The sequence below is a fragment of the Sturnira hondurensis genome, unplaced genomic scaffold (assembly GCF_014824575.4).
Source record: "Sturnira hondurensis isolate 20B ecotype Veracruz unplaced genomic scaffold, ASM1482457v3 Scaffold0007797, whole genome shotgun sequence".
NCBI classification, from domain to species: domain Eukaryota; kingdom Metazoa; phylum Chordata; class Mammalia; order Chiroptera; family Phyllostomidae; genus Sturnira; species Sturnira hondurensis.
The window spans coordinates 2,541,968-2,562,724 of NW_028080428.1; the positions used below are offsets into that span (position 1 = coordinate 2,541,968).

The 20,757-nt window shown below is 58.7% G+C and overlaps 2 protein-coding genes across 6 annotated transcripts; both read left to right on the forward strand.

Annotated features, from left to right (window-relative positions):
• The first annotated feature begins 2,813 nt into the window (after positions 1 to 2,813).
• On the forward strand, positions 2,814 to 12,483 carry KLC2 (kinesin light chain 2). Of its 5 annotated transcripts, none has more exons than XM_037053272.1 (16): positions 2,814 to 2,898; positions 3,784 to 4,021; positions 6,388 to 6,618; positions 6,773 to 6,842; positions 7,482 to 7,704; positions 8,385 to 8,472; positions 8,568 to 8,669; positions 8,766 to 8,939; positions 9,046 to 9,145; positions 9,729 to 9,778; positions 9,882 to 9,949; positions 10,334 to 10,442; positions 10,519 to 10,677; positions 10,759 to 10,883; positions 11,060 to 11,156; positions 11,504 to 12,483. In XM_037053272.1, the coding sequence occupies exons 2-16, from the start codon at positions 3,794 to 3,796 to the stop codon at positions 11,585 to 11,587; spliced, it is 1,908 nt and encodes a 635-aa protein (XP_036909167.1). In that variant the 5' UTR covers positions 2,814 to 2,898; positions 3,784 to 3,793; the 3' UTR covers positions 11,588 to 12,483. The 5 variants fall into 5 exon arrangements, with proteins under 5 accessions (XP_036909167.1, XP_036909166.1, XP_036909163.1 ...); XM_037053271.1 differs by having other exon boundaries at positions 2,818 to 2,898; positions 3,755 to 4,021; XM_037053268.1 differs by lacking the exon at positions 2,814 to 2,898 and adding an exon at positions 2,914 to 3,067 and having other exon boundaries at positions 3,755 to 4,021.
• A 651-nt stretch (positions 12,484 to 13,134) lies between these two features.
• On the forward strand, positions 13,135 to 20,459 carry RAB1B (RAB1B, member RAS oncogene family). Its single transcript, XM_037053274.1, has 6 exons — positions 13,135 to 13,240; positions 14,948 to 15,020; positions 15,294 to 15,389; positions 15,503 to 15,598; positions 18,804 to 18,935; positions 19,038 to 20,459. The coding sequence occupies exons 1-6, from the start codon at positions 13,227 to 13,229 to the stop codon at positions 19,230 to 19,232; spliced, it is 606 nt and encodes a 201-aa protein (XP_036909169.1). The 5' UTR covers positions 13,135 to 13,226; the 3' UTR covers positions 19,233 to 20,459.
• Positions 20,460 to 20,757: the final 298 nt, after the last annotated feature.

Sequence of the window (20,757 nt, forward strand, 5' to 3'; positions counted from 1 at the left end):
ACCATCTTATGGCTTGCAGTCCTCTTGGGGCACAAAGGTGGAACCGCTTGTGGTCTCCTGGAGTCGGGGTGGGTCCCACCTTTGGTTCCTGAAACAGTAGCTTTTTTTCACGCAGTAACTACTAAGCTTATTAACTATAACTCAAAACTAAAATTTTCCAAGTCTTGAGTTCCCCCATCAGATTATCTTGACCTCTACTCCACGTGGTCAGTGTTGTCCCTGACACATTGGGACAAAACAGCCTGGACTCTGGATTAGGGAAGGACACAGTGGTGACCGGGAGGCTGAGCTCCCCCAGAACAGCAGGCGGTCTCATCTCCTGCGGCCTCCTTCCTCTCTCTGGGTCTCAGGTTCCTTACTTGTAGAATAAAGCTTTCAACCTAGAGGGCACATCATGGGCACCACTGCAGTTTTAAAAGAGTCGATGGCCAGGGCCTGGCACCACCAAATCCCAGTCTCTAGAAGGAGAGCCTTCTAACAGTTTCTTCACTGGAGATTCTGAAACCCAGCCTCACCGAGAACTGCAAAGGTGTCCCGGGCTCCAGATTCTGTTTCCTCCCCGTACACTCACAGGCTGGTTGGGAGTGCAGTCACAGGTTGATGGAGACTCCACTCCCAGAGTCCGCCTAATCACACCCCAGTCAGAGCCCCCTGGGAGATAAGGCCCACGTGAGGGCTTTAATGAAGAAAGGACGACAGACCCCAAATGCAAAAGACTCTGGTCTTCAGGGTCCTGGAGGAAAACTGGCCAGATGAAACTGACAAGGATAAACAAGCCCCACGCTGATGCCAACAACATAACTGATGGACACAGCAGCTGGAAACAGCAGGTGCTTCTGGGCAGGGGAGCCGCATGGCTGAGGACAGTGGTCAGAGAGAAAGAACTACATTTCATTGTAACCTGCTTCTGCCTTTTGAGTTTTGCATCATATGGCTCTACTGGCTCCCTTCCAAAGTCACTGGGTGCCCTGGCTGGGTAGCTTGGTTGGTTGGAGTGTTGTCTAGTTACGCCAAGGGTTGGATCCCTGACTGAATCAACCAATGACTACATGAATGTGTGGAGCAACAAATCAATCTCTCTCTCTCCCCCTCTTCCCCTCTCTGAAAAAAAAAAAGCCACCGTGCAAAAAAATAATTGGCAGAAGCACAGGACTGGGGAGAAGAACCTGTCTGGATATGACTGGGACGCAGGCAGTCTAGGGGTTTAGCTGACAAGCCAGCCCTCAGCAGACACGGCGTGGTGGCTGTCACAGTCAGCCTGACTTGCACGTTTGAAGGAGACAGGTGGCACATTTGTGAAGGGCAGGCCACCCCTACAGGGTCTATGCAGCTCACTTCCTGCTGGGCCCCGGGTCCTGGCCCGAGCACTCCATTCTAAGCAGTGTCTGGGCAGAGGTGCCAAACTACACTCGGAAAAGAGAATTTGGGATGGAGAAGGCTCAGGAGACTGGGGCAGGGGTGGGTGAAGGGACAGGGACTGCCAGCCCGGCAGGAGGACATCGCAGTCTCCTCGCATCTTCATTGGCGAAAGGGAGAGGACTGCTCCTCCTGGAGGCAGAGCTTCGGTGCGCTGTGGGGGGCACTGCGGAAAGGTGCTGCTGGGGCTGAGAAACGCTTCCTAACCTTCGTCTTGGCGGAAGTCAGTGAGCTCCCTGTCACAGGACGAACTTGAGCTGGGGGCCCCGGGCCATCTTTCTGTCAGAGGTGAGGCCAATGAGATTCTTGCATCCACTCTGATGCTGAAGCTGGTGGAACCAGAATCTGAGCCCACTCTGACACATCCCAGATCCCCAGGTACTAGAATCAGGCCTTGCTTTGCAGGTTTTGTCCTTCAGGGTGGTTATCCTGCTGTCACCCACTAAAGACATCAACCTAAAGCACTGGGGGAAGTGCCAGGGAAGCCACCAATCTAGGGGAGCAGAGCATCAGACCAAACTTAGGGCCTGGAAGGGACCACCCTTCTTTCCTTTGAGTGTTGGCCAGGGGCGGGCCTTGGTCTACATCTAGGGAGGAGACAGGAAACTGACAAGAAAAGTGTTAGGAGGGATGCACGCTAAAGAGAGAATTAAATAGGTTCATGAGATGGGCTGGCTGGCTGCTCTACATGGGGCGTCGGAAATCAGGGAAGGGCTCTCTGAAGAGGTGACATTTCATCTGAGCCCCGAATGACATCATCACCTTATCTTGATCATCTCTGGTCAGCAGCATTTGCTCTGGAGTCCACCCACAGACGCAGGAGTCTTCATTTTGGCAGATGCCGGGCTGCCCTTTGCCACCCTGTTCTCCCTTACAGCCAGAAATCTCTGTCCCTTCCTCCCCCGAAAAGCAGTCCTACGTTGTCGTGAATCCCACAAGGAAAAATGAACAACTCCGAAGGAGGGGGTAGGGGGCACAACCAGTCTCTAGTTAGAGACGAATGAGCTTGGAGTCGGTCCGATCTGAGATGGGGGTTACAGCAGTGCCCAGCTCATGGAGTCTTTGGGACTCCATTTGCTTTAACCCACCTGACGGCACCAAAGCACCTGACGCACAACGCTCAGAAAGTGGCAACTCCCTCAGTAAACGTTATTTAATGTCCAGTGTCTCTCTATGGACTCCGGGCCGGCTCCCTGTGCCTCAGTTTCTCTCACTGTCCTTTCTGGCCGCGGTACTGCGTGCGTTCGGGTTCACGGTTTCCCGAGCCTGTCCACGCTCCAGGAAGGTTTACGGTTGAGAACTCCGAGGCCGCAGGTGCGGGCAGGCGGCTGCTGGGAACCCGAGCCCAGGGCTAGCCCCCGCCCCGCCCCTGGTGGCCACGCCCCATTCCTCCCACCCCTTGCCTGGAGCAGGCCAGGCCGGCGCGCTCCTTTAAGGCACCCTGCGGGCGAAGAGCCTTTCCCCCCCTCCGACGTCGCTGAGGTAGCGGCTTCACCTTTAAGGCAGCGCAGGGACTGTTGGGAAGGGTGGCGGGATGGAGGCGGTGGGACCTGCTCAAGGCAGCCGATCCGAGTAAATCGGGGAGGGAGTGAGCCAGAGTCGGAGCGGGAGCCGGACCCAAGCGGGAGGCGGGCCGGAGCGGGAGGCGCAGGTCGGTGCGGGCCGACTGGGCCGATAGACAGGGCTCTGGGTAGGCCTAGGGGAGGGGTCGTCGCGGGCGCGGCCTGTGCGAAGCCCGAGCCCACCCGCGCGGAGGGGGCGCGGTCCTGGGTGGCCAGGAGCCGGAGCTCGGCCTTTTCGGGGGAAGTGTCCTCTGGGCGTCGCGCCGGCCTATGGGGAGGGTCGTCGTGGGCGGGGTCTGGGGTGACTGAGGACCCGAGATCTCTGCTCCCCCGCGGGAAGGGTCTCCCAGGGTCGGCCTACCCAAGAGGAGGGGCTATGGGGCCCCGACTGCCTGTTAGGGAGGGGGCTGTCGGAGGGACTGGGGCTATACCTCCCTGAGGGGCCGGGGTCCCCCGCATGGGAATGAGGCCCTACGATCCTCGCAGGTCTGTCCCCCGACGCGCCCTGCTCTGGCTAAGAGAGTCCTCCGGGGAAGCCGGGAGGCTGGGCCGCCTAAGCCGGCCCGAGCCGTTGGTCTGGGCCGAATCCGGGTCCAGCTTCACTTGGCCTCACCGCATTGCGTCTCCTGGGCCAAGACGAGCTAGGCGCGCCCCCTGTAGGCCGAGAGCAGGCGCGTTGCAAGCTGCTGATTAGGGGACGGGGCACCCCGGGGACCCAGGCGTCCGGGGACCGGAGGTGTTTACCTAATTCTGGGCGGACGGTGCTGTGGCCCCAGGCCCAGCATCCGCCCTCTCGCCTTCACAGGATCAAGGCCATGGCCACGATGGTGCTTCCGCGAGAGGAGAAGCTGAGCCAGGATGAGATCGTGCTGGGCACCAAGGCCGTCATCCAGGGGCTGGAGACCCTGCGCGGGGAGCATCGTGCCCTTCTCGCTCCCTTGGTGGCTCCTGAAGCCAGCGAGGCTGAGCCCGGCTCACAGGAGCGCTGTGTCCTCCTGCGCCGCTCCCTGGAGGCCATCGAGCTGGGGCTGGGGGAAGCCCAGGTAGGTGGTGCTGAGATGAGAGGTCACAGGAGGGGGGGCTGGAGCCTTCCAGAGGAATTCTGGCAATGTAGAAACAGAATCTGAGCAGGGAACCATCTGTCCCCTGGAGCCCTATGGTAGGACCCCAGTAAATGTGGGGAAAATGAATGGGCTTCGGAGATGGCTGTGGGGCCTTGCCCCAGGAAAACCCTGATCATCCTTTGGCCCCCACATAGAACCCTCCTCCTAGCTTCTCAGCTGGTAACAAAGGCTGAGTTGCACAGGAGAACAAAAAGGAAACCCTTGAGAAGTACCCCCCATTCATTCTTTTACTTATTCATGAACAGGTGAGTTATCAAATGCCTACTATGTGCAAGGTAATATGTTGGGTGCCAGGGATACAACTCCAACAAGACAGACAAGGTTCCTACCCTAGTCCAGTAGAAGCACAGGCAGAAATACACCTGCCTTTGTTACACATTGTGATAAGTTCTCCAAAGAAAACAAGGTCTTGTAGTAGCTTTTAATGGGAAGTCTTATCTATTGGTCAAGCAAGATTTATGAGGGAATGGCATTTAAACCAAGACCAGCCTCCAGAAAAGGGAGGAGGGCGAGAGTTGCTTGTGCAAACGTCCTGAAATAGGAAAGATCTTGTCCTAATGGAACAATTACGACAAGATCTATGTGACTGGAGCTTCGTGGGGAAGGAAAGAGGGACAGAAGAGACCTGTGGGGCAGGTAGGTGCTAGATCATTCTCTGCTTCACTAGTATGGATTTCATTCTTAGGAAATGAAATGGGGAAGCCTTTGGAGGGCTTTAAGCAGCCAAGGGACACACAGCATGAATAGATTTTAGAAGCTCCCTCAGGCTGAGATGTGGAGAATGAACTATAGTGGGTCAAGGATGCAGGCAGGTGGGAGGTAGTTAGGAAGCCACTGCTGGGATTCACATGAGAAGTGGTGGCTTGGACTAAAGGGGTGGCCGTGAGAGTGGACGGAAGGGGACCAGTTATAGCTGTTCTGGAGGTAGGTCCAGGAGGACCAGGGGATGGTGTGAGGGAGAGAGAGAGGAGGGCAGGGTAACTCCCAGGTTTGTGGCTGGAGCGAGTTAAGAGGATGAGAGCCTGCATGCTTAGGAGTTCTAGTTTGGCCCTTCTAGAGGGCGGGGCTGCCAGAACAACAGACAGGTACAGGAGTTAGGCTCTAGGGGAAGGAGTCTGGGCCCCTCAGATCTCGGCTGAGACACAGCTGGCTCTGAATCCCAAGCAGGTGGTATCATCTTTGTTTCCTTGTCTTTAAAATAGGGATTATGCCATCTGCTGTATATACTTCCAGGTTGTTTAGGGAATATTTTTTTTAAAAGCTAGTGGTTGTAAAAACACTTGGCATTTAGGTGTTTGCTAGTCAACCAGAAAGCACAAGGTCCCAGACCACCTGAGCCTCTGGGGGGCGATGTGTGGGTCCTTCAGTCCTCGGCCTGTTGGCTGCCAGGTGCAGAGATGAACACACAGGGCCCCCCCGCCAGTGCGTGCAGGCCCTGGCACAGATGGGCAACAGGATGGCATGGAAGGAGTGGAAGGTGCCCTGCTTTCCTGGGACGGCAGGCATAAGAGAGAAGCATTTCACTGCAGAAATGACCCTGGATGTGAAGGATGGAGAAGGAGTAGAGCTCATGCAAGGCCCCAAGGCAGGAAGAGCCTGGGAGCTCAAGAGAGGCATCACAGAGGTTGGGGACAGGGAGAGGGTTAAGCCTCAGGATTTCCTTGCCTGCCCTGTAGTTCCCCAGACCATCTGCTGGGACACGCACCCCTTCCCTCCCTTGGAGCTGCAGAAGGGCAGGGGCTTGCCCGGATCCCTGGCAGAAGTCAGGGTGGGGTCTTTCAGCCATCTAACAGGGTTCTCTGAGAACATGTTATAGTGGCTGAGGCTGCAGGGGCTTGAGGACAACCCCAGAAGGAAGGGGTTGGCTAGGAAGAAAAGGAAGAAAATGGCTAGCTCAGGGAAAGCACAGCACCCAAACCAGCCTTCTTCACAATCAATGCAGTGAGGAGGGAGCTGGCCCATCAGTACAGAGAACTAGCTAGAGGCCCAGGCAGAGGGATGGACTTCCTTAGAGTCCAGCAGAGCTGGCGGAGGACCCTAGGGCTTTTGACTCCAGAAGGAAAGAGTTGGGGATCCCCAAGCCTCCTGGGTTCAGGTCTTGTACTATGGTCTGTTTGGGGCCTTGGGAGAAAATCCCTTTGATAAGAGGAGAACGTCAAGTCCCTCAACCCTGTAGCCCCTCACAGGCAGGGCCAGGCCTTGCCCTTCACTGGGCTGCAGTGCCCCAGGAGGCCCTGGCTCGGGGTGGACAGGTCTCTGACCTATATCCGGGCTGGCCGCCACAGGTGATCCTGGCGCTTTCGAGCCACCTGGGGGCTGTAGAGTCGGAGAAGCAGAAGCTGCGAGCGCAGGTGCGGCGCCTGGTGCAGGAGAACCAGTGGCTTCGAGAGGAGCTGGCAGGGACGCAGCAGAAGCTGCAGCGCAGCGAGCAGGCCGTAGCCCAGCTCGAGGAGGAGAAGCAGCACTTGCTGTTCATGAGCCAGATCCGAAAGCTGGATGAGGACACCTCCCCCAATGTGAGTCTTACCATAGCCACTGCAAGGCCACCAGACAGCGGCACCTGGGAGCAGGGAGGGGATAGCCTGAAGCACACTCAGCTCCGACCCAGCTGCTGACACCTGGGCTAGCTGGCGCTTCCTTTCCTGATGCTCATCCTGTCTTCCTGCCCAGGAGGAGAAGGGGGATGTCCCCAAAGACTCTCTGGATGATCTGTTCCCAAACGAGGAGGAGCAGAGCCCAGGTGCGGAGGGGCACCTGGATCTGGGGGGGGTGGGGGTGGTCCTTGGGCCCCAGAGGTCACCAGAAATGGGCCAAGAGTCTGCCACATTCTTCCCTGCCTCATTCCTGGTCATCACATCCCAGCATGTTAGAGCTTCAGTGGCAGGTGTTCATTTGCTCCTCTCCTCCCCGCAAGCTCCTTAAGGAGCAAGCTTCACGGTTCAGAGCTTTGGAGCAGCCCAGCCTGGGTTCAAGCCCCACTGTGCCACTTGGTCGCTCTGGGACCACTGGCAGAGTTCGTTTCCTCTTGAGCCGCCTCTGCAGGTTAGAGGAGGGTGTGAGTGCGGTGCCGAGCCCGGGCCAGTGCTCACTTTGCTGACAGTGCCGCGTGCGTGTGCTGGAGACTCCCTTCTGCAGCCGCGGAGGCTGAGGACTGGAGGTCGGGTGGTTTGCACTGGGAACGGAGCTGGAATTACTGGCACCGGGACACCCCCAACTCTTTCTGGGGGGTAACTAGATCTACTCTAAATGTGCAGAAACCGAGGCAAAGTCATAACTTTCCCAGGGCCACATGTCAGGTGAGTTAAAGGCATGGTTGGCATGTGCCAGCCCAGCTTAGGGGACAGTTAGGTAATCTGAGCTCTTGCCCTTGGCCTTGCAGCCCCCAGCCCTGGAGGAGGGGATGTGGCTGCCCAGCACGGGGGCTACGAGATCCCTGCCCGGCTCCGCACCCTGCACAACCTGGTGATCCAGTACGCCTCCCAGGGCCGCTATGAGGTGGCCGTGCCACTCTGCAAGCAGGCACTTGAAGACCTGGAGAAGACGTCAGGTCATGACCACCCCGACGTGGCCACCATGCTGAACATCCTGGCGCTCGTCTACCGGTGAGATCGCCCTGGCCGCAGGCATCCACAGGAGCACCTGCGCTCTTCCCAGGGGCTCCAGGCCTTGGTCACCAACCTGGGGTGCCTGCCGAGGCCACAACATGGGCTCCTCTAGGCAGTCGGGCAGCAGAGGGGCTGAACCCCGGGTGCCTGGGCTTTTGTGGGTCTGGGCTAACAGTGAGAATAAGTCTCGATCTAGTGGAGGTGAAAGCTCGGGTATAACCAGGGTGGGGGTGCAGTGGGCAGCACACAAGGACTCCCGGGGCACCAGGGAATAGGCTCATCTTCTCTAGGCACCATGGCTTGAGTAGGGTCTTGGGTGAAAGATGAGTCTGCCCGGAACTCGAGGGACTGGAAGAGGTTTCCCTAGCAGAAAGCAGCATGAGTAAAGGCCCTGGGGAGTACAGAACGAGGTGCGTTGGACATGAGGCGGTGGCAGTGGTTTCTGGAGAAGTCTGCCTCCTACCTCAGCACTGTATGTCCTGGTGAGGTGTGAGTGAATTACCCAGAGGCCCCCGCCCCCAGCTCCTGGAGAGCAGAGGCTGACTAGGTCTCCCCATGCTCTGGGTGGTAATCATGCCCACTCAGTACATACAGGAGGAGTGATCGAGGGATCGCAGACCACCACTGGCAGGGCCTGGGCCAGAGGAAACCCTCTCCATACTTCTCCCTATCCCCAGGGACCAGAACAAGTACAAGGAGGCTGCTCACCTGCTCAATGATGCCCTGGCCATTCGAGAGAAGACACTGGGCAAGGACCACCCAGCTGTGAGTGAGAGTGGGTGGAGGTGGGGGCTGCCACTGCTCTCTGCAGCTCCCAGGTTCCAGAGCCTCCATTCTGACCCTACCCCCACCCCCCACAGGTGGCTGCAACATTAAACAACCTGGCAGTTCTGTATGGCAAGCGGGGCAAGTACAAGGAGGCTGAGCCTCTGTGCAAGCGGGCGCTGGAGATCCGGGAGAAGGTGCGAGCAGGCAGGGCTGGGCAGGCCAGGCGGCTGGGCAGGCAGGGGGCCTAGGTCTGCTCTGAGCCCAGCCACTGGCTCCTGCTCTCATCCCAGGTCCTGGGCAAGTTTCATCCAGATGTGGCCAAGCAGCTGAGCAACCTGGCATTGCTGTGCCAGAACCAGGGCAAAGCTGAGGAGGTGGAATACTACTACCGGCGGGCACTGGAGATCTATGCCACACGTCTTGGGCCTGATGACCCCAATGTAGCCAAGACCAAGAACAACCTGGTACCCTGGGCCAGGAGGAGCTGGCAGGAGGGAGGGAGGCAAGAGGTTGGGAGAAGAAAAGGAAAAGGCCTGCGTCCCGTTCATCCTCTGACCCCTACCCCTCCAGGCCTCCTGCTACCTGAAGCAGGGCAAGTATCAGGATGCAGAGGTCCTGTACAAGGAGATCCTCACCCGTGCTCACGAGAAGGAGTTTGGCTCCGTCAACGGTGAGTCCACAGCTGCCCTGTGCCCCCAGCTCACCCCGTGCCGGCTCCCTCAGCCAGCAACTTCCAAAGCAGTCAGGCCCTCATACCTGGGTCTGCCTGGTCCCGGCACTCATGTGCACATGTGAGCATGTACACACTCCTCCTGGGCCCTGCTTGTGCTATGCACGCCCTTCACTCAGTCTCCCCTTTCTCTGCGGGCAACTCTGCCTACTGTGAAGGCCAAGCCCAGACGTCCCCTGCTCTGGGATACTACCTTCTGGCCCTTGATGTTCAGTCATTTCCTGCTCTGGGATCCTTCAGCCTGGCCCATCATCCAGGCTCAGTGCATGTCTTAGACTGTGGGCCCGAGATATCTAAGGGCATGCTCCCCCGTACCCCTCCAGCACAAGCCTGTGCCATAGTCATCTCTGCTCGGAGGATGGCCAATAATGTTTTAGATTTGACTTCCATTCAGTCATTCAACAAAGCCCAACCTTGGTCCTTCCTGGCTACTCCTGACCCCTTCCCCAGGCCTGTTTTATGTTCAGGCCAACCAGGAGAAGCCTATAGGGCAGGCTAGTGACAGCCTCCTTTCTCTCCCCAGGGGACAACAAGCCCATCTGGATGCACGCAGAGGAGCGGGAGGACAGCAAGGTAGCTCTGTGGGGCAGGGCTGGGGTGGGTGTCCAGGGAAGGAGGGAATGCATAGAGGGAAGGCCCTTCTCTTCCTGCTTCCCCTGATCATTCTTTCCCCCAGGATAAGCGCCGGGATAGCACCCCCTATGGGGAATATGGCAGCTGGTACAAGGCCTGTAAAGTAGACAGGTGAGGACAGTGGTGCAGGGGTGGTGGTAGAGCAGGTAGCGGGAACCAGTGTTCTGGGTCGGGGCCGGGCTGCACGAGAGTCATATTGTTCACCCCCAGGACCACGCCTCCTCTCTATCAGCTTATGATTCAAGGCCTGGATCATAGGCCACTTGTCCCAAATGGCTTTCTGCACTAAGAAACCTTGATTGTGTCATCCTTGGGTCTCCCAGATTTTAGTCCCAGGGGCAATATCTCACTTGGGGCCCTGGGGCCAGGCCCCCAGCCCTGGGGCATTCCGAGACAGGAGAGTGCAGATGGTCCCTTGTGCAGGGTAGATGCCAGGACAGGCCCCGGTTCCTGGAGAACATAGAGTCTGAGACAGTCTTGCTGTCCTGTCCGCAGTCCCACTGTCAATACCACCCTGCGCAGCTTGGGGGCCCTGTACCGGCGCCAGGGCAAGCTGGAAGCCGCACACACACTGGAGGACTGTGCCAGCCGCAGCCGCAAGCAGGTGGGTGACACACCTGCTTGGCCCTGTGTTTTTAGTCAACCTGTCACTCCACCTAATGTGCCCTCTACTTCCTCAGGGCCTGGACCCTGCAAGCCAGACCAAGGTGGTGGAACTGCTGAAAGATGGCAGTGGTGGGCGGGGAGACCGCCGTGGCAGCCGAGATATGGCCAGGGGTGCGGGGGCTCGGTCCGAGTCTGACCTCGAGGAGGCAGGGCCCACAGCCGAGTGGAGCGGAGTGAGTGTCGGGGTTGGGGCAGGCCAGGAGGCTGTGGAGCCAGCATGGCACAGAGACAAACCTGTCCATCCCCCGCCCCAGGATGGCAGTGGCTCCTTGCGGCGCAGCGGCTCCTTTGGGAAGCTCCGAGATGCTCTGAGGCGCAGCAGTGAGATGCTGGTGAAGAAGCTGCAGGGTGGTGGCCCCCAGGAGCCCCCTAACCCCAGGTCAGCCTTTGTCCCTGTAAGCCCCCTACTCAGGGCAAGCCTCAAGAACCCCCCAACAAATCCCCAACCCCAAATGGGCTCCAGAGCCAACGAGCTCCACCACCTACCCAGACTGTTCCCCTCCCATCAGCCTCCCTCCCCAAACCCTACCTGACCCCTTCCCCTTCCTTCCCCAGTTCCACCATGGGCACACACGGGCCTTCCTTTCCCCTCAGGATGAAGCGGGCCAGTTCTCTCAACTTCCTCAATAAGAGTGTGGAAGAGCCAGTCCAGGTATGAGTGTGTGGACGCCCGGGCCCCAGGGCTACAGGCTTGCGTGTCCTGCGTGTCCTGCATCCCTGCCGAGGCTCTCCTCCAGCAGCATTTCCTGTCTCTGTCCCAGGCCGACTTTGGGCTGGACATTGGGGAGACAAATTAGGGAAACTCAGCTTCTGCCTGGGTAGACATGCAAGTGGCAGCACCAACACAGTCACTGTGGAGATGGGCAGGGGCGAGGGGTGTGGTAGGGGCTCTGGAGGGGGCTCAGGGACTCTGGCTGGTTGGACCCCTTCCCCTACGGGCCAGGGAAGCACAGACTGGCAGCACCACGAGGTTGAGCCTCCTGCCCCCTCTGCCCACAGCCTGGAGGCACAGGCCTCTCTGACAGCCGCACCCTCAGCTCCAGCTCCATGGACCTGTCCCGACGAAGCTCCCTGGTGGACTAATACTGAAGGGGCAGCGGGCTGCCAGAGCCTCCACCCGGCACTGCCCCCGCCCCCAGCCCTGCGCATGGGCCTGCTGCTTGCCCCACCTGTCTCTCCCCAGGACCCTTGTCTTTTCTGTTTAATCTCAGGGTAACCTCCTCCTCTGTCATCTCAGCCTGAGCCCTGGAGGCTGGGCCTGCACCCCCGCAGCTCTACCCCTTATTTATTCCTTTCATCAGGGCCCCCTCTATCCAGATTCAGGGCCAGTGAGAGAGACTGGCTGGGGTCTTCCCGGTGGAGATTCAGTGGCCCACCATCCCCTGACCCCAGAGCCAAGAACACTAAGCACCTGCCATCCCGTCAACACCCCTGTCCTCCCCCCGGCCGTTGCTTCTGTATATAGAGAAATAAGTTATTGGCCGCGCCCTGTCCCTCAGTTCAAGGTACTGCTCGGGCCTCCCTTCACCCGCCCTTCTCTAGTGGTACCGCCTAGGCCTTAATCACCCCCATTCCGCGCGGTGGTATCTCCCAGGCTCCACACACATCTGGGGGGCCTCTTCAAAGGGTTCCCTGGGACTTGTAGCACTCCTCCCGGACTCAGAGAGTGCATCTTGCCCGGTCATTGTCCCGTGCCCCAGGACAGAGAGCCCTCCACTGACCTTCACCGCCGGGCCCTGCCCCGCATCGCATCCCGGCCTTATGCACTGCCCTTCCCGCCCGGCCCCGCCCAGGCACGGCCTGACCCCGTCTGGGGCACCGCCCGTTGAGCCATCCAGCCACGCCTTCTCCCACCCCTGCAGCTTCTAGAGGGACAGTGATGTCCCCCTGTGGCCGGAGGGGCTGCCCCTGTTGAGGGGTGAGGCGGTTGCTCTCTATTTTCAAATGTTGCTGTAGAAATAAAGATGGTTTGAATCTGAGCCAGGCTTGTTTCGGGCTGAGGCCGAGGGTTCCCAGCGTCTCTAGGTTGGGGGTGGGGTCGGGAAGGGCTGTTAATGAGCTGGGAGGGGATCGCTCTCGTCCCATCCCTCGCAGCTGGAGTCCAGATACTCTGCTCTGATGCCGCAATTGTGTGCGGGCCCCAGGTTAGCTCTGATGCTCTAGAAACTGCGGGCTTTGATTGAGCTCTTACCCTTACTAAGCTGTCAGACCTTGAGCGAGTTACCAAGACTCGATTTTTTCATCTATAAAATGTGGATGGCCACAGCTTCCTCTGGGGCCTGTGACTAAGTTAGGAGCGCCAGCACACAAAGAACCCTGGATAAATGAACTTTTACAACTCCGGGAGCTGAGAGAGTAGTGATAACTACTCTTGTCAGAGGTGGAAAGTGTCAACCCCTAAATCGAACTTTTAACTCGGATGCCTTGATGTTCCGGAGCGCTGCCTTAGAAAATGAACTACAAGCCCCAGGAGGCAATGTGCGAGCTAGGAAGCTCGGGCTTCCCAGCTTACGCCTGCGTGGCGTGCAGGTGCGCGCGCGCGTGTCCGTGTATCAATGTACGGAGACTTCAAGTTCCGAGAAGCAATGCGGCGAGGCCCCAGTAGCGATTGTTTGCGGCTGCGCGTCGCGGGCGGGGCCACTGGGGCGGAGCGGCCACCATCTTGGAACGGGAGGCGGAGCAGAGCCGACTGGGAGCGACCGAGCGGGCTGCCGCTGCCGCCATGAACCCCGAATAGTGAGTGAGCCCCGCCCGCGCCGTCCGGCGCAGCCTCGATCCCGAGTGCGGGGCTGTACGCTTACCGGGGTTGTCTGGCCTGGGTCGGGACTGCGCGGCGCCCCCACATCCGGGTCCCTCTTCCGCTGACCCCCCCCCTCACATCCGGGTCCTGCCCCTCCCCCGGGGCCCCAGGACCCCGGCTCCACACCCCGAGTTCTTACACTCAGGGCCCAAGAGACTGCGACCCCGAAAGCACCATTTGCAGGCCGAGGGACTGGCCTTACCAGGCCTTATCGGTCGAGTGACCCCGCAGCCCTGGTCTTTCCGGGCCTCAGTTTCCCCACCTGGTTGAAAGTGGAGATTTGTGGGCTGACAACGGCCGCAGCGTTTTGGAGCTGTCACCAGGTGGTTCCTTGTCTCAGTTCAGACTCGGGCCCTTTAGGTCAGGCTGTAAATCCGGAATCCGGTTCTGGAGGCTGGCCCAGGGGCTGCTTAGGCGCGGGAGGCCCCAGACGCCGCTTTGGTAGCTCTCCCGGAGGTCCTCCCTCACCGCCCCCCCGGGGGGCTGCTGCTTTGCCCCTTGTCTCCGTCTGGCTGCCCTGCCGCTTCCTTGCGGCCGGTCCCTTCCCACCCTTGCGCAAGCCCCAACGCCACCGTCACACCCCTTCCTTTGGCTGTCACACTGCTGATGGGGTTTAGGTGGATATGGCATTTACGTGCCCCCTTCTAGTGGGATTCTCTTTTCCTCGAACTCTCCTTCTCCGTCACTCCCCCTATGGGTAGGTGGCTCTGCCCCAGACTTCTCATTGACATTTTTCCCCAAGTGTCAGTTACCTTCTTCCTCCTCTGCCACTTCCCTTTTCTCCTCTGCATCCAGGCCTCATATTTCCTTGGGGAAGCGTGAGGCTCTGAGCTGGAGCATAAGGGGATTGAGAGGGGAACTGACAGAGACTTTGGTGTCTGAACCTGGTTTCCAGACTGAAGGTACTTAGCACAGGACCAGGCATAAGTAGGAACTCACTGCATCTTAACTGCTGTTACTGCTGCCACCTTTCCTTAGAGGCTTCATTCCGCGCTCTTTTTATTTAAACTCATTTTTGGAGAGAGGGGAAGAGAAGGAGAGAGAGGGAGAGAACTATCAATGTGTGGTTGCCTCTCACACACCCCTGCTGGGAACCTGGCCCGCAACCCAGGCATGTGCCCTGACTGGGAGTCGAACTGGCGACCCTTTGGTTCCCAGCCAGCACTCAATCCACTGTGCCACACCAGCCAGGGCCATTCCACACTCTTTACACAGATATTCACCAAACAACCTCGAGGCCTAGGGCGGGCCCTGGCTCCCACTGCCAGGGCCTCCCCTGCAAAGCCAGTGTACCACAGGGCAGTGTGGGGGCTCCCTGAATAGCTTCTACTGGGCTAGAGAGCGTGGAGTCTGTCCAGAATCAGGGTAGGACACCCAGCTCTGTCACCTAACTTTTTGTGATCCTCTGCAAATCTTGTCCTTCCTGTGCCTCAGTTTCCTTTCTGTCAAGTGGGAATTTATACTCAGGCCTTGGAGCCAACTCTGTTGTGGGGCGTGGTCAGCTATCCCCCTCACAGGACTTGTGAGCACTTCTGTGCTCTAAACCAGTGCCTTAGTGTGGAAGGTTGCTACGGCTGTGCCTTCAGGATGGTGGCAAGTGAGCTTCCTTCCTTCCTTCACACCTTCTCACTCTTTCTCTCTAGTGACTACCTGTTTAAGCTGCTTTTGATTGGTGACTCGGGCGTGGGCAAGTCATGCCTGCTCCTGCGGTTTGCTGTGAGTAAGAAGCCTCCCCGACCGCGCATCCGGGTTTCTGGCTGGTGGCTGGAGGGGACGGGGCAGCCCAGAGCACACAAGTTGCCAGACCTGGGGAACTGAGGATGAAGTTGCAGGACCTTCCATCCATGTAGCTGACGGAACAAGGGCACCTGGCGGGCCAACTGGGTGCAGTTAGGACCTCTGCAGGGGCAGGAAATGTGAGGGAGCTTTTTCCAGTTGGGCCTCCAGCCGGTTCACTCAGGCCGTTTCTCTGGCCCCTTCATCTTCCAGGATGACACCTACACAGAGAGCTACATCAGCACCATCGGGGTAGACTTCAAGATCCGCACCATTGAGCTGGATGGCAAGACCATCAAACTTCAGATCGTGAGTGCCGGTCTTCCCAAAGTCCCTGGCACAGAGGCACCTGCCACGCAAGGGGAGGGGCTCTGGGCACCGAGCCCAGGGCTGACCTACCCTTCCCTCGCACTGTCTCGTAGTGGGACACAGCTGGTCAGGAGCGGTTCCGGACCATCACATCCAGCTACTACCGGGGGGCTCATGGCATCATTGTGGTGTATGACGTCACTGACCAGGTACTCTGGGCTCACCTTCTCCAGCTTTGCCTTCTCAGTCTCAGGTCTTTGGCTCCGGCTTCTTTTTGCTTTTCCCATTCTCTTTCCCTGATGTGGCCCGGGAAGGAGATGGACTTGGACTCATGTCACCAAGAGAGAAACAGCGTAGGCACAGATCCTCCCTGCTGCGAGGTCTTGGTAGAGCCAGGCCTTGCCCCTCCCTGCCACACTAGCCTCCTTATTTTAGACCTTCCAGGCACCCTTGTTCTGGGGGCGTTCAGTTGATTGGGTGCTGTGCTGGATCTGGGGCCTCCTGTGTGAAGATACTGAGAAGCAATTGGAGAGCCTCAGGCAAGGAAGCGAGGGAGCCCTGCTGTGGGCCAGGTGTGAGCAGGGGTCAGGGAGCCCTGCGTCTGTGGGGGCGGCATGTCACGTGTCTTTGGCAGCAGTTGTGATGCTGCCAACCAGAAATAGCCCCGGTATACCTTGTAGTTGACAGGGCCTGTCGTGGTCTTTTGATGTCCATGACACCATAAAGAGGTCTGTGTTGTGTTCCCATGTCACAGGTGAGGTGGGTCAGAGTAGGAGGAGACTAGCTCAGAGCCCTGCAGCTAGTCACATGCCAGAGACAGAAAGCCTGGGTCTGCTGACTCTGCCTGCTTTGTTCTTTCTACCAAACCTGGTTGCTCGGGGGGGACCAGGCTCTGGGGATGTGGAGGTTCCCAGGTCAGCTCTGAGGCCCCTGCTCCGAGGCGCAGTAGGCTCTGCCCTCACCAGGGACTCATGACACCTGCTGGACAACAGGCTGCGGGTGAACTGTGCCCCACATAGACAAAGGTCACCAAGGACCTCTGACTGCCAAGTCCTGTGACCTCTTTTCAGTTCTCACCCAGATCGACCTCTCATGGCTCTAACTCCACTCTCTTTCCTCTCCTTGAAGAGTTTGCTGCTTCTGGTTCTCCCTGCTCCTGCTGCGTTAGTGCCCTTTCCAGTGGCTTCTTACTGGTTCATCCTGCACTGACCCCACAACCCTGCGTTTTGTGCTTCCTGCCCCTGCCCCAGACTTCCTCCCAACTCTCCCTGCACGGTTTTGGCCACTTGTGGTTTGGCTTTTGTCTTACGTCCTGTGATTCCTGCATCTAAACAGCTATCACTATAGATCTTCTCTGTATCCTACAGTCCATTGGCACTTTGTGTTGGTATTAATTCTGATCTTCCCAGTGGTACCCAGTGAAGTAAGTGGCGGGGTCCCTGTTTTCCTGGTGATGAAACACCTGGAGAGCTGTTAAGTGACTTGTCCATGGCCTCACAGCCAGGACTGGCAAAGCCATGCTTGAACCCAGGGTGCTTGGCTTCCACGTGCACCCTTTCCTGCTCTTAGACAGCCTCTCCAGAGCTCTGGACTGTCCACGGAGCTCTGTGTACCCCGCACTGGCCTCCCCCTCTCTCCCTGAACTAGCTCTTGCCTGTCTGTTAGCCTGACCAGACACTCTGCCCTCCGTCATCCTGTCAGCCCCAGGCCGCCTCTGTCCCCCCTCCCCCCCCAATCATCTTTCTCAAATCTGCCTGCTTGTAACAATAGCAGTCATGGGGATAATAGCAGCTCCTTCTAATTAAGCACTTGTTAGAGATGGGCCTACATTTGTAATTTAATGCTCGCTACAGCCCACCTGGGAGGTGCTGCTTTATGCGAGCAAGGGAACTGAGGCTCAGGCCAGGTGTCGTACCTGGGGTTGCACAGTTAACGGCAGAGCCAAGCTTCACCTACAGTGGTCTTCCCTGGCTCCGAGCACAGCTCCTGTTCTCTGGGTTATTCCAGCCAGCCACCTCCCAGGTGGTCTCCATTTTATTGCTGCTCTGATCTGGGCTCTACGTTCCTTTTTCTTGTCTTTCAATCCTCATTCGAAGTCATGTTTATTGATTTTAGAGAGAGGGGAAGGGAGGGAGAGAGGGAGATAAAAATCAACTGGACTGGTTGCTTCTCATATGTGCCCTGAGGGACAGAACCTGCAACCCAGGCATGGTCCCTGACTGGGAACCGAACCTGAGACCTTTCGGTTTCCGGACAGTGTTCCAACCAGCTGAACCACACCAGCCAGGGCTGGCCTCTGCACTCCTGCCAGGACTGCCTAGGATTCCTAGAGCACAGGTGTGCTCCGCACTCCCTTCCTAAGGAAATCTCACCTGGCACCTGGTTGTTGAAGACATCCAGGCTGAGCCCCTCCTCACCCTTGTGCTTCCGGTTCAGGGTCTGTGTCCCAGCAACCATCAGCTCTCCCAGCTCTCATTCTGGAGGAGTGTGTTGGCTCCTCCCCTTGCCCCCTGCCCCGCCTCGTCACTGGCTTTCACACAAGGCTAGTCCGTCCCTGCAGGTGTGGGTCAGCTACGCCTGCTCTGGCAGAGGTGGCCCTGGAGCCCCACAGCTGCTGCCTCTGTCCCTGCATCGTCCAGTGCCCTGTCCTGCCAGTGTGTGTCCTGGGCTCGCCCTGCCTTTCCCGGTTGCTTTAGGGGAGGGCCCAGGTACCACTCTCTCCTTTGTCCCCAGTGCCCAGTTTATGGCCCTGCCTGGGGCACGGCAGAAGCTGTGAGTTTGAACGCTGGTGATGTCTGCCCTCAGGCCTCCGGCTCCTGAGAGGGGAAGCACAGCAGCTCCAGCACAGCCCTAGAGCTCTGTCCTCTGTCTGCACGCCGGGGCGGGTGGGGAACGGCAGGCTGCTGGGAGAGCTGAGTGAGGAGGCTGTCAGTGCCCGGAATGGGACGAATGTCAGGCTCTGCTCCCAGGACTGCGGTCTCCCTCGTGGGCCAGGGTCTCCACTGCCACTGGGCTCCAAGACGTCAAACCTAAAGAGACTCCAAGGCCCTGTGAAAACTTGGTGATTCTTGCTAATTTGTTACACTGTTTCTCTTCTTTCCTCTGGTCTGTTTCTCTTCTGATGTCATTTGCTCCTCACAATGTGGTTAACCCATTTCTGTGTCTTGGGGAGAGGTGAGCAGCTGCCAGCCCTTAGGCCTAGGCTGTTGAGGTGTCGGGACTGTCGGCAGACAGCTAGGCTGGCTTTATGGGTGTCAGACGGAGGAGGAGGGAGGAGAGCTGAGCCTGGAGGAGACAGCTGCCTCTGGGCCCCTGGGCCCAGGGCAATCCCTTCCCTTCATAGCCCCCACTCTCCAAGCCTCGTGTAGGCGTGGGAGCTGGGTGCACAGTAACTTGTGACGCCGACCCTTCTAGGAGTCCTATGCCAACGTGAAGCAGTGGCTACAGGAGATCGACCGCTACGCCAGTGAGAATGTCAATAAGCTCCTGGTGGGCAACAAGAGCGACCTCACCACCAAGAAAGTGGTGGATAACACCACAGCCAAGGTGAGCAGGCCTAGGCCAGGCCCCTGGAGGTGGAGGTGGGGGGCTGGGGCTGACTGCCTCTCACCCTCCTTCCCCTCCTTTTCTCTCCTTTTCCCGTGTCAGGAGTTTGCAGACTCGCTGGGCATCCCCTTTCTGGAGACGAGTGCCAAGAATGCTACCAATGTGGAGCAGGCGTTCATGACCATGGCTGCTGAAATCAAGAAGCGGATGGGGCCCGGGGCCGCCTCTGGGGGTGAGCGGCCCAACCTCAAGATCGACAGCACCCCTGTGAAGCAAGCTGGTGGCGGCTGTTGCTAGGAGGGGCACGTAGGGTGGGAAGGAGGGGCACCTTCTCCAGATGATGCCCCTGGAGGGGGCAGGAGGTGCCCCCTCTCCTGGGGCATTTGAGTCTGTGGCTTTGGGGTGTCCTGGGCTCCCCATTTCCCTCTGGCCCATCTGCCTGCCATCCTGAGCCTCGGTTCTGACAGGGCCCCCAAGGGAGGACACCCAGGACCTGTGGCTGGGGTGGGGGCAGGGGCTTGCTCTGCTGCTGCCTCTAGGTGACTTTAAGAGATGCCCCACTGTACACCTTTCTCTGGGATGAGGGCTCCTCTGTCCGTCTCCCTCCCTCTGCCCCCCATGTATGCTGCAGCTGGTTTCTCTCTCTATCCTTCCTTCTCTCCCCCACCCACCCCTCCCTCAAGAGCTGAGGGCCTCCCTCACCTCTACTGCCTCTGGCTGAAGTCAGCACCCAGGGCCAGGAAAGTGACCAGGGGATCCAGGACCTGGGATCCAGGGCCCTGGGCCAGACCTCAGGACAGGATGGGGGCTGCAGGAGGCCTGCAGCCCACCCTTCCCTCCCGCACTCACAGTTCCAGCGGTCCAGCTGCGGTGGGGTCTGAGCTCATCTCAGGCAGGTGGGCGGGCAGCCGAGCTGGGCCTGTGTCTTGTGCCCAGAGGGAGCCTGCTCCTGCCGCCCCCTGCCCTGCCAGAGCCAGGCCCATGTGCTGCCTGCCCACCGTGCCCCTTTGTCCCCAAGGCAGGCGGAGGTGGAAGGCACACTGTGCCAGGGGCCGGGCACCAGCCTTAACCCCCACGCTGCCAGCACCGCCTCCCTTCCGCTGAGGCAGCGCGCCTGGCTTCCTGTCCCCCTTCCCTGGAGCCTGCAAGGGCCGACCCTCAGGCCCTGTTGCTGCTTCACCTCTAGGGAGTGTGGATGCGGCCCAGGGTTGGGGGCCTCCCTGCCAGCCCCTCCCACCCAGGATCCTGGCCCCTGGCCCCTGGCCCTCTGGCACAGCTTCTTCCTGCAAAAAAACCTTTGGTCTCTATATGAGAAGCCATGTCCCTTGTGCTGTCTCACCTGTCCCCTGCCTTCCAGCTTGTATTTAAGTCCCTGGGTTGCCCTTTGGGGTGCCCCACCCACTCCCAGGTTCCCCTATGGTGTCATGTCAGGCATTTTGCAAGGAAAAGCCACTTGGGGAAAAAACAGGACAAAAAAAATAAATTTCCACTGACCCCCGGGTGAGCCGCGGGTTTTTGCAAGGACGTTGTGGCTGCTGGTTGCGGTCTGTGGTGGGAGCCTCCTGGGGTGGGGTTTGGACTGGGGCCCTGGGGTCAGTGGCCTGCACGGGGTCTTGGCTTGGGCTGTGTCCAAAAGTTGCTGTCGAAAGCCCTTGACCCACTTCCTGAAGCCAGGAGAGCTGCCTGCTTGTCTTTCTGTGGTCTGTCCCCATGGGCTTCAGCATGATTCCAGCAGGGAAGGAGGCAGGCGGGCGGCCCTTGGCAAGTACCTGGTCAATACCAACACCCACACAGGCACACGGGATGTGAAGTTGGGAAGCAG